Here is a 13,778-nt window from a genome sequence, read left to right on the forward strand (position 1 = left end):
TGCTATGTCTACCCTGTTAGCGATTATGAGCGTGATTCTTTTTATTGAAAATGTGTCTTTGAGCACCTTTAACAACGTTAGAAAGAAGCAGCTACCTACATTGTATGAGAATGTAATTTTTTCCTTCAAATCTGTCTATCTTGCAATCTTTGAGGTCTAATTACTTAGTTTATTGCTTCTATTAAGGGTACTTTTTTTGGATGTGTCTAAAAGCCTATTAAATGGAGCAGTTTTTTAGAGATACCTACTTTCAGCGTCCATGCCAATCTCATGTGTTAATTATTCTTCGGCGAAGTTTTAACAACTGTGACAATTTTGGTCCACTTCTCACTTTGACTTCCAATAACTTTTTTTTGTCTTTGATTTGACTGTTTTTATTTTTTTACCTAACGGTATATATCTTTAGAAATAGTTATGAAGTAAAATAAAATAATTATTAAGTAAGGGATAGTGACAAAATGATGATTACTGCAGTAAGCTAGAAAATCTAGAAAAAGGTACAAAATAGGTCATATCTCCTAAACTATAAATAATAATAAATTATGGCTGAACATACATGGGGGTGTTTCTAGTAGCCAATGAGCCACTCTATCTAATTTTTCATTTTGAACTTGAAGTTCTGGGCCACCCTGTATAATGTATGAGCATACATACTTCTACATTCTAGACTAACTCCTGCAACAAACAAGTATTTAAAGATACATACAATTATTTTGAGATATTTCCTTATTAAAAAAGCAATTTCTATAGTTACACTATCTAAGATCATTTACTTTCACGTGGAACAAATAGGTTTCTCAACTTACGCAAAATATTTTGTTAAAATTTTTCGTGTAAGAACGAAGTAACTAATACTTACAACATCCGAGTAAGGCGAAATCGGAAGGTGAACAACGTTGTAGGTAAAGTTACAACTGTCAATGTTGTTTGCACTACGTAATAATAAAGCAGTGTCTGTACTTACAACGGAACGTTTGATTATAGTTTCGTGGAATATCTACGCAATCGTGTTTTTTTAATTTTTTTTCAAATATACACTATTAATTAAAAATTAATAAATGTGGGTCAATCCGGGCTACATTTTGCTATTATTTTCTCTTTGAAGGTTATTTCCAGGACTTATAACTAATTAGTAGGACAGTTTTTTTTAGCTCCTGAAAAGTTGATAAAATCAACTTACTGCGTTTTTCCACGAAGGGTGCGAATTGTGTATAGCTGATAAAATGGAGATGGAACACATTTAAACGTGCCGTCGCCAAAATAATCAAATTTCGAATTTTGAATAAAATTTTTAGCAATATTGGAACAAAATATTAGGATTTTCCTTGAATCACCATCCTCACAAACCAATAGGTTTTTTCCTAGTACCTCAGGGACCGTGACATGTTCGAATTTTATGAACTTTAAGCTATTGCAATCAAGATATTTTTTTCCGGCTCTATATAAAGAATCTTGTATTTCTTTTACTGAAGGAATGTAATGTATATATTCAAGTGCATCTTCAGCCTCTTTTATAGGCTCAAATGTGTTTTCGACAATAGTCTGCACAGTTGATGATAAGTCTTCACACACTTTCCTTTTACAATCCGCACGAAGTTGAAATATTTTATTGAATTTAGGGTCAGACTGGCACAAGTGATCACTCGATCTCACTATATTATTCATATTGTCTAATGTTACTGTAGCAGAACATATCTGGCGTTTTACACATCTCCAGATAGTCGTATCATTGAAATTTTTTCTCGTGTTCTTGTTGTAGCGATAGCCATTATGCAATAGAGATGGGAATCCTTTTTGGTTATTCACGAATTTCATATTGAATTAGTATAGTAAACGTCGTTATTCTCTTCAATACAATAATAATTAATAGGGAAAATAATAATGACAAATGCTATTTTATTTCCTTTTATGCGTCATGTAATGAAATGATACTTATGTCATCATAATACTTTTTTTTCTAGCAATACCTATGGCTATTGGCCAGTACCTAAATTGTATCAAAACCTTGTTGATTGAAAACTTTTTTTACAGACAAGCTTAAAAAATGTAAACTTGTTGCGCGTTAGTCAAAATGCTAATAGGTCAATATGCGAGTGTGTCGAATTGCGAGTTGGTCATTATGCGAGTTTAATTGGTATTGGTCATTATGCATATTGGTCGTTTTGTTTAGGCGTCATTATACGTGTTGGTCGTTATGCTTGTGTGTCAATATTCGTATTACCTGTTGGTCATTGTGCGTATTGGTCATTGTGCGTCAAAAGGGAAATTGTGAATATCCCGGGTCAAATTGTACTGGACAACATGCGGCTCAAGTTGGTAGTTAAGCAAATACCAGCTGTTAACTTTTATGGAACTATTACATATATTCAGTCTAATAAAGTTATGTGTGCATTTCCGACTCGGATCTGGCACTAACCCCTTTTGGGAAAGTAAAAATTCGTGCACCGTTTGACTTTGAAAATAACAGTCCATTTGGAAATTGGTAAAATACTCGCTTGAAACTCAGGGTTCTTGCGTCGAGTAGTTTCATTGGGATTTTAGAGCCGTGGTAGCCCAGTTGATAAAACGCTTGCCTCTGACTTTGAGGTCGCAGGTTCGAATCCAGCACAGGCCTAAACCAATTATTGTCGAATTTGTTTTCGAATTTATGTTTGGATCATCAATTACATCACGTGCTCAGCGGTGAAGGCAAACATCGTGAGGAAACTCACATTCCCGAAAAATGCATTTTTGGAGATATGTGACCTAACCTGTATTAGGCTGGTTTTCCCTTCGCGGGTTGGAATGTCAGACAGGCAGTCACTTCTGAATAAAAGCCGGGCCTGTCAAATCGTCAGGTGGGGTAAGTGGACCTTGTGAAAAACGGAAAATGCTAGGGAGATGATGAATTTCATTGGGATTTTTTAAGGTTGACCTTTGGCGGACGTTATGTTTTCGGACTATATAAAATTTGAAGTAAGTAGCTAATTCTTGATGGTGTTTGGGAAACACTACGACTGAGGCTCATGTATCCGCAACGCAGCTACGTCTGTAAGAACGACTAACGGTTTATCGCGCCTACCAAAGCACGGATTATTTTACTGCATTACATTACATGCTAACTACATTAGAATAGAAAATAACATTCTCGTAGTTGGCATATATACGTATAGGCGTCCCCTCAATGTGCGTCAAGAGATAGTAAAAGTTCTCAAACGATTGTATAGATTTACAATCTAATTTGTAAAAGAAGACAAAAGTAAGTCAGTCTTCTTCTTTGCGAGTCGACAGCGATCGATACAAAATTTTTGCTGACCAATAATTGGCCACGCTTACGGCATTGTTAGTAAGTCAGTTTAAAGTGGTCTCTCAATCGAGCATGGTCTCATCACTAATTTTAAATCCACGCTCTTGTCGGTGTAGCATTATTGTCTAAAATATTCTCCATGCTACTTTTTTAGGGAAATAGGGCAGTGGTTTTCCTATTGCCTTCTCAAGAAAAGGTTTCTTTTTTACCGACTTCAAAAAAGGAGGTTCTCAATTCACAAAATATATATTTTTTTTTGTCTTGAATCGAGTTTGGTAGACATACACATTTTACAATCCAATAAATATTTACAAAAAATACAAATGCTTATTCTGTCTGTAATAACCCTTAAGGATCACTTCTGTTTGAAAGTACCCCGGAGTATAAACTGAAGGAAATAAAAAGTCAATTGTTTGCACAATCCACAAAGAGCACTGTATACAATGTAACCTTCCCAGCTTCGAACTAGTGAAGAATGTACAACATTCAGTAAACCTCCAGTTATTTAGAAGAACAATGTGGACAGGATATTACACAAGTGGGTATTACATACCGCTGCATTATAGTAAAAACTAGGTAAGCGCTGTATTTGAAAAAACATAATCTGTTGTGATTATTTTAATAACCTCGATTTCATTTCATTCATTAATTTATTTAATCATTATAAATTAATTAACAACTAATTAATAACAGAAATCAGAATCATTTATTCAACCTAATAATTATCATGGATAAATTATGTTGATGGTCAATGTAACATTTTTGAATCTACGTCATTTCGCAAGGAGTTATGGCTGAGGAGAAGAAATAACAAGAAACTGCAACAGCAACAGCAACACATTTTGTAAATCAATGTAGGTATATATTACAATTTATTTAATAACTAGAGAGACATTTAATACCAAGCATTTTTATCATTTAGGTTATCATTAATCTTATAAATACGCTTTTTTACATACAGTAAGCTTCACAAGAGCTTTAAATTTATTTTCACGTAAATACAAAATATTATCTGGTATTTTATTATAAAAACGTATACAATACCCCCAAATACATAACCCCAAAAAAGATGAATTTATTTTATTGAATCTCGAATTTTAAGTAACAATTTTATTTTTATACCTTGTATTGTAAGTATGCCTTTCACAGTTTCTCGGAAGGTGAAATAATACTTTTACGCACATAATGTTTCCATAAATACCGTGTTATCTTGCGACGTACATTTATTTCTTTAAACAGCTCTATTGGAGAGTCCCGACAACGCAGCATATAACAAAAATGTGATTGAAAATTGCACATATTGCAATTTGAAATTTGATCATAATATAAAAGTGGTTAATATCAAGAAATTAATGTTAAATATCAATATTGCTTTATTAGATGATTTGCTTTAGCTTTCTAAACCCCCCCAGGCCCCGATCACCTTTTACCTTACAGTTCATCATTTCAGGTCTTTGTATCTAAAGTTGCTTAACCATTTTGATATTACAGACATGAACTGAAGCGCGTATGTTCAATAAGATATTTAAATATATTTAGACCGAAAATTCCTTAGAATTAATTTTAAGCCTTTGAAAAATATGCAAACACAATTTCGGTGAACTAACGAGTCCACCGGAATCACTGAGGAACTCCTTTAAGAATTCCTACCAATCATAACTTGTCAAACTCATTTTTGGGCAAAGTTTATTCAAAAGACAGAGGTGCCCGAAGTTCCGTATAATTTATCTCGAGGAACTCTGTCGAACTAAATTATTCTTGTTATTTCATTCGATAGTACTGGCCTTTATAAAACAACCTTTTGGAATGATTGAAGTCACTTTTGGGATTATTCTGAGTTTGAAATTATTTGACTCATAATCAAGCCATTCTAAGCGCTTATAATTCAGAATCAGAATAATTCAACGTAATTAATTATCATGAATAAACTTGTAGAAGGTCAATTTAATATTTTTGAATCTACGTCATTCCCCATGATGTTATGGTTGAGGAGAAGAAATGACAGGAAATTGTAACAAAACTAATCATTTAAAGAGTTTAAAAGTTCAAGTTGTTTTTACCTATTACCTCAAAAGTAATGTATAAGTAGGTGTTATACGGAAGAAACTTTTTGGAGTAATATACTTAAGTAAGTAAGTATAATGAATATCTTGCACACTAAGGCTTACCGCCCACGATCGGGGTATATTGCTATTTACTTGGCAAAAAACTTGGAAACCACGTGATATCCATTATTTATGATCTTAACATGAATTCTAACTACAAGTCAAATACCGGGGTTCGAACCCGCGCAAGAAGAAGCAAGCTGGTGAACAGGACCACAGTAACTATCAAATTCTTCTTAATCCATACTATACGTAATATTATAAATGGGAAAGTGTGTGTGTGTGTGTGTGTGTGTGTGTGTGTGTGTGTGTGTGTGTGTGTGTGTTACGAACTGACGGGATTTTCAAATGGAGGTAGTTGAAGGAATGGAGACTGACATAGTCTACTTTTCGTCTTTTTCTAACCCCCTACTTCCCGAAAATTGGGGGTGGAAGTTTGTATGGGGCATTCTATAAAAAAAAATAAAAAAATTGTAACACGGACTATTTGTTTGTGACTAACAAAAAACCCCATCACAGAGGGGGTAAAATTTTATATGAAACTTTTCGCATTTTCCAAGGTAGGAAGGTAAACATTGAGAAATTAGGAAAGGAGAACCGTGTTACCCCGAATTTAACGCGATCGAAGCCGCGGGTAAAAGCTAGTATGTTGTAAATTTATCTGAGTTCAATAGTAACCGAAGCCGTGGTAGTCCAGTTAGCAGAACGCTTGCCTCTCACTTTTAGGTTGCAGATTCAGAACCAGCACAGGCCTAAGACTGTCGAATTTGTTTTCGAATTCATGTTTGGATCATAAATTATTATCACGTGCTCAACGGTGAAGGAAAACATCGTGAGGAAACCCACATTCCCGGGAAATGCATTTTTCGGAGGTATGTGACCTAAAAGCTCCGTGGTCTAGTAGTTAGAGCGTTAGGCACACGATCTGGAGGTCCAGGTTCGATTCCCTATGGGGACATTGTCTGTCCTTTGTTTGGTAAGGAGTTTTCAGGCTTGAATCACCTGATTTTCCAAAAAAGTAAGATGATTCCGTGCTTCGGAGGGCACGTTAAGCCGTTGGTCCCGGCGACCTCCACCAACCCGCATTGGAGCAGCGTGGTGGAGTATGCTCCATACTCCCTCCGGTTGATTGAGGGGAGGCCTGTGCCCAGTAGTGCTGTATATATAGGCTGTTTATGTATGTGACCTAACCTGTATTGGGCTGGTTTGCCCTTCGCGGGTTGGAAAGTCAGGCAGGCAGTCGCTTCTGTAAAAACCGGATATGTCAAATCGTCAAGTTCGGTAAGCGGACTATGTTATACAATGACTAAGAATACATACAAATTATTAAAAATATACGACTGGGTAATATACCGTGCCCCATTAATGGGACACTACAAATGCCCCACATTGCAAGCCAACTGTCGCGGAGAGTCGTCCAAGCCTCCTTGAGTACCATTGTCCGCCACGTCCGATCCAATGTGCCAATATTTGATCAATACACTACCGAGGATTAAAACCATTTAATTTTGTCGTATAGTGTGCTTCGGAATTACTTCCGTAGTTTTATCTGTTTTAACCGCATCAACCCTGGTGTCAGAGTTGCTATTGAACCGCCAAAGGCTTCTGCCATGGCTCATGTAACGGCTACTTACTTACATCAGTAAGTAGTAACCGGGACCAACAGCTTAACGTGCCCTCCGAAGCACGGATCATCTTACTTTCGGACAATCAGGTTATCAGCCTGTAATGTCCTAACCAAACTAGGGATCACAAAGTCATTTTTGTAATATGTCCCCGCCGGGATTTGAACCCGGGACCTCCGGATCGTGAGCCCGGCGCTCAAACCACTGGACCACAGAGGCCGTTGTCGATCAATTTTATTTGGTTCTGGTTGTTTATACAAGAGTTCTGCCGGTAACTGATTCTCAAATGAATATTGTTGTTTTCACACAAATTGAGAGGATAAGTTTCTATTCGTTTTTTTGGCGAAATTACGTAACGTTTTGCGGCGTGGACGTAATTTCTATGGACTATTATCCATAGAAATTCCAATGTTTCGCAACTTTTGCAAATAATGAAACTGCTTCTAAAATACGCGTTATCATGACACATCGTTTAAGTGTCAAGCAGGTTAATTTATTCAAAAGCATACACTGCAGTTTTACAAAACTATGTTTCGCCTTTGTGACATCTTTTCATAGTGAAAAGTTTGACCAATTATAATATTGTCGAATACGTTTTCATTCTATAATAAGGTTTGTTTATCTTTACTTAGACTATTCTAGACTATTCGGGGCGCCATCACACTGGCGTCAGACAGAGTCCTGCGGGGCGGGAGGCAAGAGGGAAACCACTGCCCTATTTGTCCCTAAAAGTAGCATGGAGAATGCTACACCGACAAGAGCGTGGCTCTTAAATTTGTGATGTGATGATCTTTACGCGACTCTGCTTGTTGAGTTGACAACATAGGATAATTCCAGTCAAAATTATTATGCAGCAGATGGATTTTGTTTCCACTGTCTGTATTTATATTGTAATTCTTCACACATTCTAGTTGTATACGTAAGTAACTATTTAATCTCTTTAATTTAAAATATAAGCAAACAATGGTGCTAATTCCTGTAAATACCATCTAATTTTATTTTAAGGTATATCTGTCATTTTCTTATCCGCCGAAAAGGAAAAGGACGGGTAATCGACAAGCATAAAATTTATGGAACACACGTCAATTTTAAGGACAAATCTAAAACAACCGTCTAAAAATTTTACATCAGTCAATAACCCGACACAGGTAAGTAGACAGCACGTCAAACGGATTGCATACCAGCGACGTACCTTTTGATTCGCCCGGGTTATTCATTCATTTACTCATTCTTCCTAAAATTAAGAGCTGTGAATTATCCGTCCCTTTCCTTTTCTACGGATATGAAAATGACGGATATAACTTAAAATAAAATTAGGCGGTGTCTGCAGGAATCGGGGCCATTATCTGTAATGTAATAAAAGTGTAAAGATAAGATGGTTTATCCTTGAAATAAATTTGGGTTTATATGTGGCATAACTATATATAACCTATGCAACATGTGTAACTCAGGAATTACCGTAGTTTTTAAAACATAATAATTGTGTAAGCAGTGTACAGAACACACTTAGTACAATATTCTGCGGGATCTGCTTAGCAACCGCGCCATGTGTGGCGCGAATTATATCGAGGGCTTCGACCAATAGACAATAGACACTATCTACGTTACATCGACATCGTCTGGCTGTTGGTCAAAGCCCTCAATATTAATCACGGCGCACGCGGCGCGGGTTACCGTGCCTTTTGTACGTAGATGAATCGCTTCGATGTGGCCTTTTTAACTCCCCAGATCTCGAATAATAAATCTTCTTCTTTTGTTGCCTATCAAACCTTCATAAAATTCAAAAGCAGAACGGTAAATTGATCATAAATTACCCTATAGGTAACTGCAGCATATCTTAAAACCTATTTACATTTCCATCGGAAACATTGCCAAGACTGCTCACGTGAAGTAGGTCAAAACCTCTACAATCAACATGTTATTCCCACATGACATTTTCGACAAGCCTGAAGGAAAGTCATTTCTCCCTGCGAGTATCAAAAAGTGGATGGTGTAGCAAGCCCTAAATCATTTTCTCGCATGTTGAATATTAATAATGTGGCCCACATCGGAAAAAGGAGGGGAGAATCTCAAAGGGGGTATATTCTGAGTGAGTTCTAGATTTGTGGAACTGATTTGTTGAACAGTTTCTTGTTCTTTGTATCGGTAACTTGTCAGTTCTTCATTTTGATCTGCTATTCTGTAAAGTTTTCGTAGATTGTCCGAACACGCGTTTCGGCTTTCTAGTTTGGTGGAGATGTTTGTGCTTTACAAAAGCAACCGAGATCCTCCATCTCCGCGAAATTTACCACCATACAAATTAATACGGATTGAATTGTAATTGGAACATAATCGCAGATCCAACAAGCACATCTGAAACGTTCATGTATTTGAAATTACCACAATCGGGGCGAAGATCTGACCAGGGCCAACGGGCCCCTACTTCAATTCCTTCTATCTATAGCTTTTTACAGAAGCAACTGTCTGTCTGACCTTCTAGTCCAAATGGACAACCAGTCCAATTGTAGGATAGGTCACATACCTCCGAAAACACTTTTCTTAGATATGCGGAGTTTCTCAGGACGATTTCCTTCCCCTGCTGAACAAGAATTTTAAAATAAATTCGAAAATCATTGGTTTACGCTCGTATTGGAATTCAAACCAACGCAACGGTCTTACTTAACTTTCCCTATTCTTTATCCAGATGACATGTGATTCTCATTTGTAGCAATGCATACCATCTCACAACCCACACGATAGAAGAAGAAGCAATGCATTTGATGACTTTATTTTTAAAATGGCGGATTTTAAAGCTGCTACCGGTTTCTTTGAGAGTTGGCATTGGAATAGGCAATATCGTTTACTGGTTTTTTCGAAAACTATCGAATGTTTCCCAGAATAGCGCCCCAAATAGTAGACAAATGATTTATCGTGTTTGTCTGTGCTTGTCTCCCGTTGATATCGGGATTTCTTCGACAAAATAGAGATGTGTTTACCAGATATATTGACTACGTACCCCCTCCTCTTTTGTGTTTAGCTTTCTCACAATGCCAAATGTTTTTTCAGAAAATAAGAACGCTTCATTGTTTTTGTTTTGGCTCCATAGAAAATACTGCTATTGTGGAATTATTGTTTCTACAGATTATTAATAGAATTTACTCAATAAAGACAACTAATGTATCTTTTTTCGGATACTGAGCTGACGTCCTATGAGTATCAGCCACATAAAGTAGTTATTGAGGTTGCTTCCATCGGTAATCGAACGCAGGATAGCTAGATAGATAACTAGAACGTGTGCCGATCGTGTAACTAAACTAGGGATGTTACAAAATTTTATATACAGGGTTTTAGTGACATTGTAACGAAAACTTTGAGGGATGATTTAAACCATGATTCTGAGTTATTAAGTGGAATTTTCCGTCGCAAAAGTATTCGAACTGAAAATAATTTTAAAAATACTAACATGTCCCTTCAGACAGAAAATTCCACTTGATATCGACTGAGAATCATGGTTTCCTGTATGTACTTGTAAGGAGTGTAAGTGACATCGTAACAAATACTAAGAGTGGTGATCCAGCTAATTATTTTGAGTCAATATCAAGTGGAATTCTCTGTCGCAAAACTATAAAATTAAAAATAATTTAAAAAATTTAAAAAAAAAAACATGAATTTTGCGACGGAAAAATTCTACATGATATTAACTCAAAATCATGGTCTGAATCATCCCCCTCAATATGTTACGATGTCAATAGCACCCTGTGTTTTGTAATTAATTGTTTAGATAATATATTTTTTCTCGGTTATCCCTTATCTGATCTAGTCTATTCGACTTCACTGCTGGTCAAAGGCCTCCGCTTGATTGTTCCACTCTTCTCGACTTTGCGCGATCTCGGGCCAATCCCTCCGATAGGCATTGAGGTCGTCCCACTATCTTCTATGCGTTTTTTTTAAGAAGTCGGGGTTATATCCTATTGTATATTTATTTTTTGTTGTAATTCATAAGTTAACTTACTCTACACGAGTACATATTGCCCAAGTACGTATGTGACTTGTGTGTATGAATATGTAATTTATATCTGATAAAAAAGGACCACAAACCTATTTCGTTTTGTGTCTCCCATTATGTGCACGAGAGATAGAGATCTCAATTAAATTGCAAAACAGCTAATCAGTTGTTTAAACATTATTTAAGAGGATTACGTTTCGTAAATATTCAATAAAAGATATAAGCGTTAGCTCCAGACTTTACACTAATCAGTATTGTTGTTTCTGGCTAGTTACAAGATAAATAGTTGGAGGTTTTTAATTTAAAATAGCAAAAATGTGTCTTTTTTGCAACACTTGATGATAACCTGTCAAATATAATATTTCAAAATACTTGCAATACTGGTTCAAACATTAATACTAGTCTATTAAGAATACGAGTATCATATTTAAAGTAATATGTTTGTATTGTTAATGCGCCTAAGAATAAAATAAAATTAAATACAAAGGAATAATGGTGCTTATTCCTACGCACACAAACTTAACAAAATTCTAGTTTGACAGCTCCTAAACTAGTGCCATCCTTCACTTACAATATTTGCAAAAAAGAGATACGAGTAGAGCTACTTTTAAGTTTGTCAGATTAAGTTAAAATTGGTGGTTGCTCGAATGGCACTGGTTTTGTTGCTAACAGCACAGATCATATAATACTAACGTAACAGGGACAAAGCATACCTAGTAAGTAGGTACTTACCTAACCACTTTGATATTTAGAGTAAACTGCATGAAAAATTTGAACATAAGAAAACAAATACATTTTCACAATGCAATGCTATCTTAAGACACTACAACTGTGTAAATAAAATGATTATAAATACAATATGCAAATATGTAAGTATAAATAGATCATATTTAGGCAATCTGCCGACAGTGGCGTTTCAGTCGACTTCCTTAGTTGGTCTGCGGAACCTGTCCCTCACACCATGAAGTTCCTAGTCTATTTGGCGATTTTACTTTCAACAACATATTCAGTGTCTGGACAATTAAACGTGCCAACAAGCATCAACTTATTTGAAGGAAAACTCAACTTTACTGGCTTTGCTCAACAATCTGGCTACTCTACAGAAGAATACAATGTCACCACTGAAGATGGGTACATTTTGACCATATTCCGCATCCCTGGTAATTCAAGTCAACCCGTGTATCTTCAACATGGCTTGTTCGGTTGTTCTGAAGCTTTCATCATGAGAGGAAATACATCCATAGCCATCGCTTTGGCTGACGAAGGTTACGACGTGTGGGTTGGCAATTTGCGAGGAAACAGATACGCAAGACGTCATACCAAACTGGACCCTGACACAGACAAAGATAAGTTCTTCGATTATAGTTTCCAAGAATATGGATACTACGATATGGCAGCGATTATCGACTTCATTTTAGACAAGACTGGGCAGGAAAAACTAAGTGCCATGGGTCATTCTGAAGGCAACACGTTCTTTTACGTTCTAGGAGCAACAAGGCCGGAATACAACGACAAAATTAACATTGCCATAGCATTAGGTCCCATCTGTTTCTTAGATGATATTCCACTACCAACATCTTTGGCAGTAGACACGTCACCAATTATTAACAGTGTGCTTAAGACGCTCGATGAAGAAGAATTGATTGGACCTCAGTCTCTACTTAGACAGTTACTAGTTGACATATGCAGTGTACCAGATGTCGGATATAAACTTTGTTTTGATTTGATTGGTTTTCCACTTGTGGGGTATGACGCAGAACAATTTGAACCGGAGTTTGAACCGACGTTACTGCAGTATTATTTTTCAGGATCATCTAGGAAGAATTTAAACCATTTAGCTCAGGTTGCGCGGAGCAGCAAATTTGCTAAGTACGACTATGGCAAGGTTAAGAATTTGGTTGTTTACAAATCGCTCTCGCCACCAGAGTATGATTTGAGTAAAGTAACGATGAATATGGCTTTGATAGTAGGTGCCAACGATAAGGCTGCCACTGTACAAAATGCAAACAGATTGAATGCAACACTTCCGAATGTTGTAAAATATCATATAATGGAGCAACCTAAATTTAATCACATAGATTTTATAGTGGGTCGCGACACTAATAAATTTATGTATCCTGTTTTGTTTGAATTGTTGGAAAAATATAATAACAGTTAAATCTATATTTCAATACTGTTTACGAAATTCACGTTTATAGATTTCGAATAAAAAGGATTTGTAAAGCAGCAAAGCAGAGCAGTTGTAAAGGATTTGTGTGAGGTTAAATTCTCATTTAAATAATAATTATTTGAAAAACTTGTTTTTGTTTTTAATTAACACTTATTATTTACTACCTACCTGCACATTCGCTTTAAGGTGCAGATGGTATTTATGGAGTAACAGGTTTGAATACCGAATTCTGAATTTTTTATTCGTTTTTTACTACTTGCGCTCTTCAGATATTTCGCCGCAGAGAGTACTCGTAGGCCGCAGCAAATAAATTTTATTTATTTATTCTTTTGTGTATTGTACCGAGGAATAGGAGAAGTGATGATAAAATGGATGGCCAATATACATGAGATATTATGTCCGTAAATCAGGACTTCTAAGCACCGCACTAACTTTGATAGGAAGATATCTCTGTGGTATTGCATAGAGCTGTTAATCCGATTTTAGATACTCTTACTGAAACCTTAAAAACTAAAGCGGTTGCAAGTTGTTTTATTTTTGTTACATTGTAAAAGAGAGTTAAAGAAACAATCGATGATAATGATGATTATTTCAATATCAATGCGAA

General features: G+C 36.1%; 2 protein-coding genes across 2 annotated transcripts in view; both read left to right on the forward strand.

Moving 5' to 3' along the window:
- Positions 1-13,778, forward strand: part of LOC126377588 (uncharacterized) — a 448,572-nt gene that overhangs the window by 182,851 nt on the left and 251,943 nt on the right. The window lies entirely within an intron of this gene.
- Positions 11,919-13,256, forward strand: LOC126377568 (lipase 1-like). Its single transcript, XM_050025372.1, has one exon. The coding sequence runs from the start codon at positions 11,963-11,965 to the stop codon at positions 13,157-13,159; it is 1,197 nt and encodes a 398-aa protein (XP_049881329.1). The 5' UTR covers positions 11,919-11,962; the 3' UTR covers positions 13,160-13,256.

The sequence above is a fragment of the Pectinophora gossypiella genome, chromosome 23 (genome assembly GCF_024362695.1).
Source record: "Pectinophora gossypiella chromosome 23, ilPecGoss1.1, whole genome shotgun sequence".
Lineage (NCBI taxonomy): Eukaryota > Metazoa > Arthropoda > Insecta > Lepidoptera > Gelechiidae > Pectinophora > Pectinophora gossypiella.

Excerpts from the sequence above, each read along its gene's own strand:
- LOC126377568 (XM_050025372.1), top strand. The coding sequence starts at position 11,963 with ATGAAGTTCCTAGTCTATTTGGCGATTTTACTTTCAACAACATATTCA.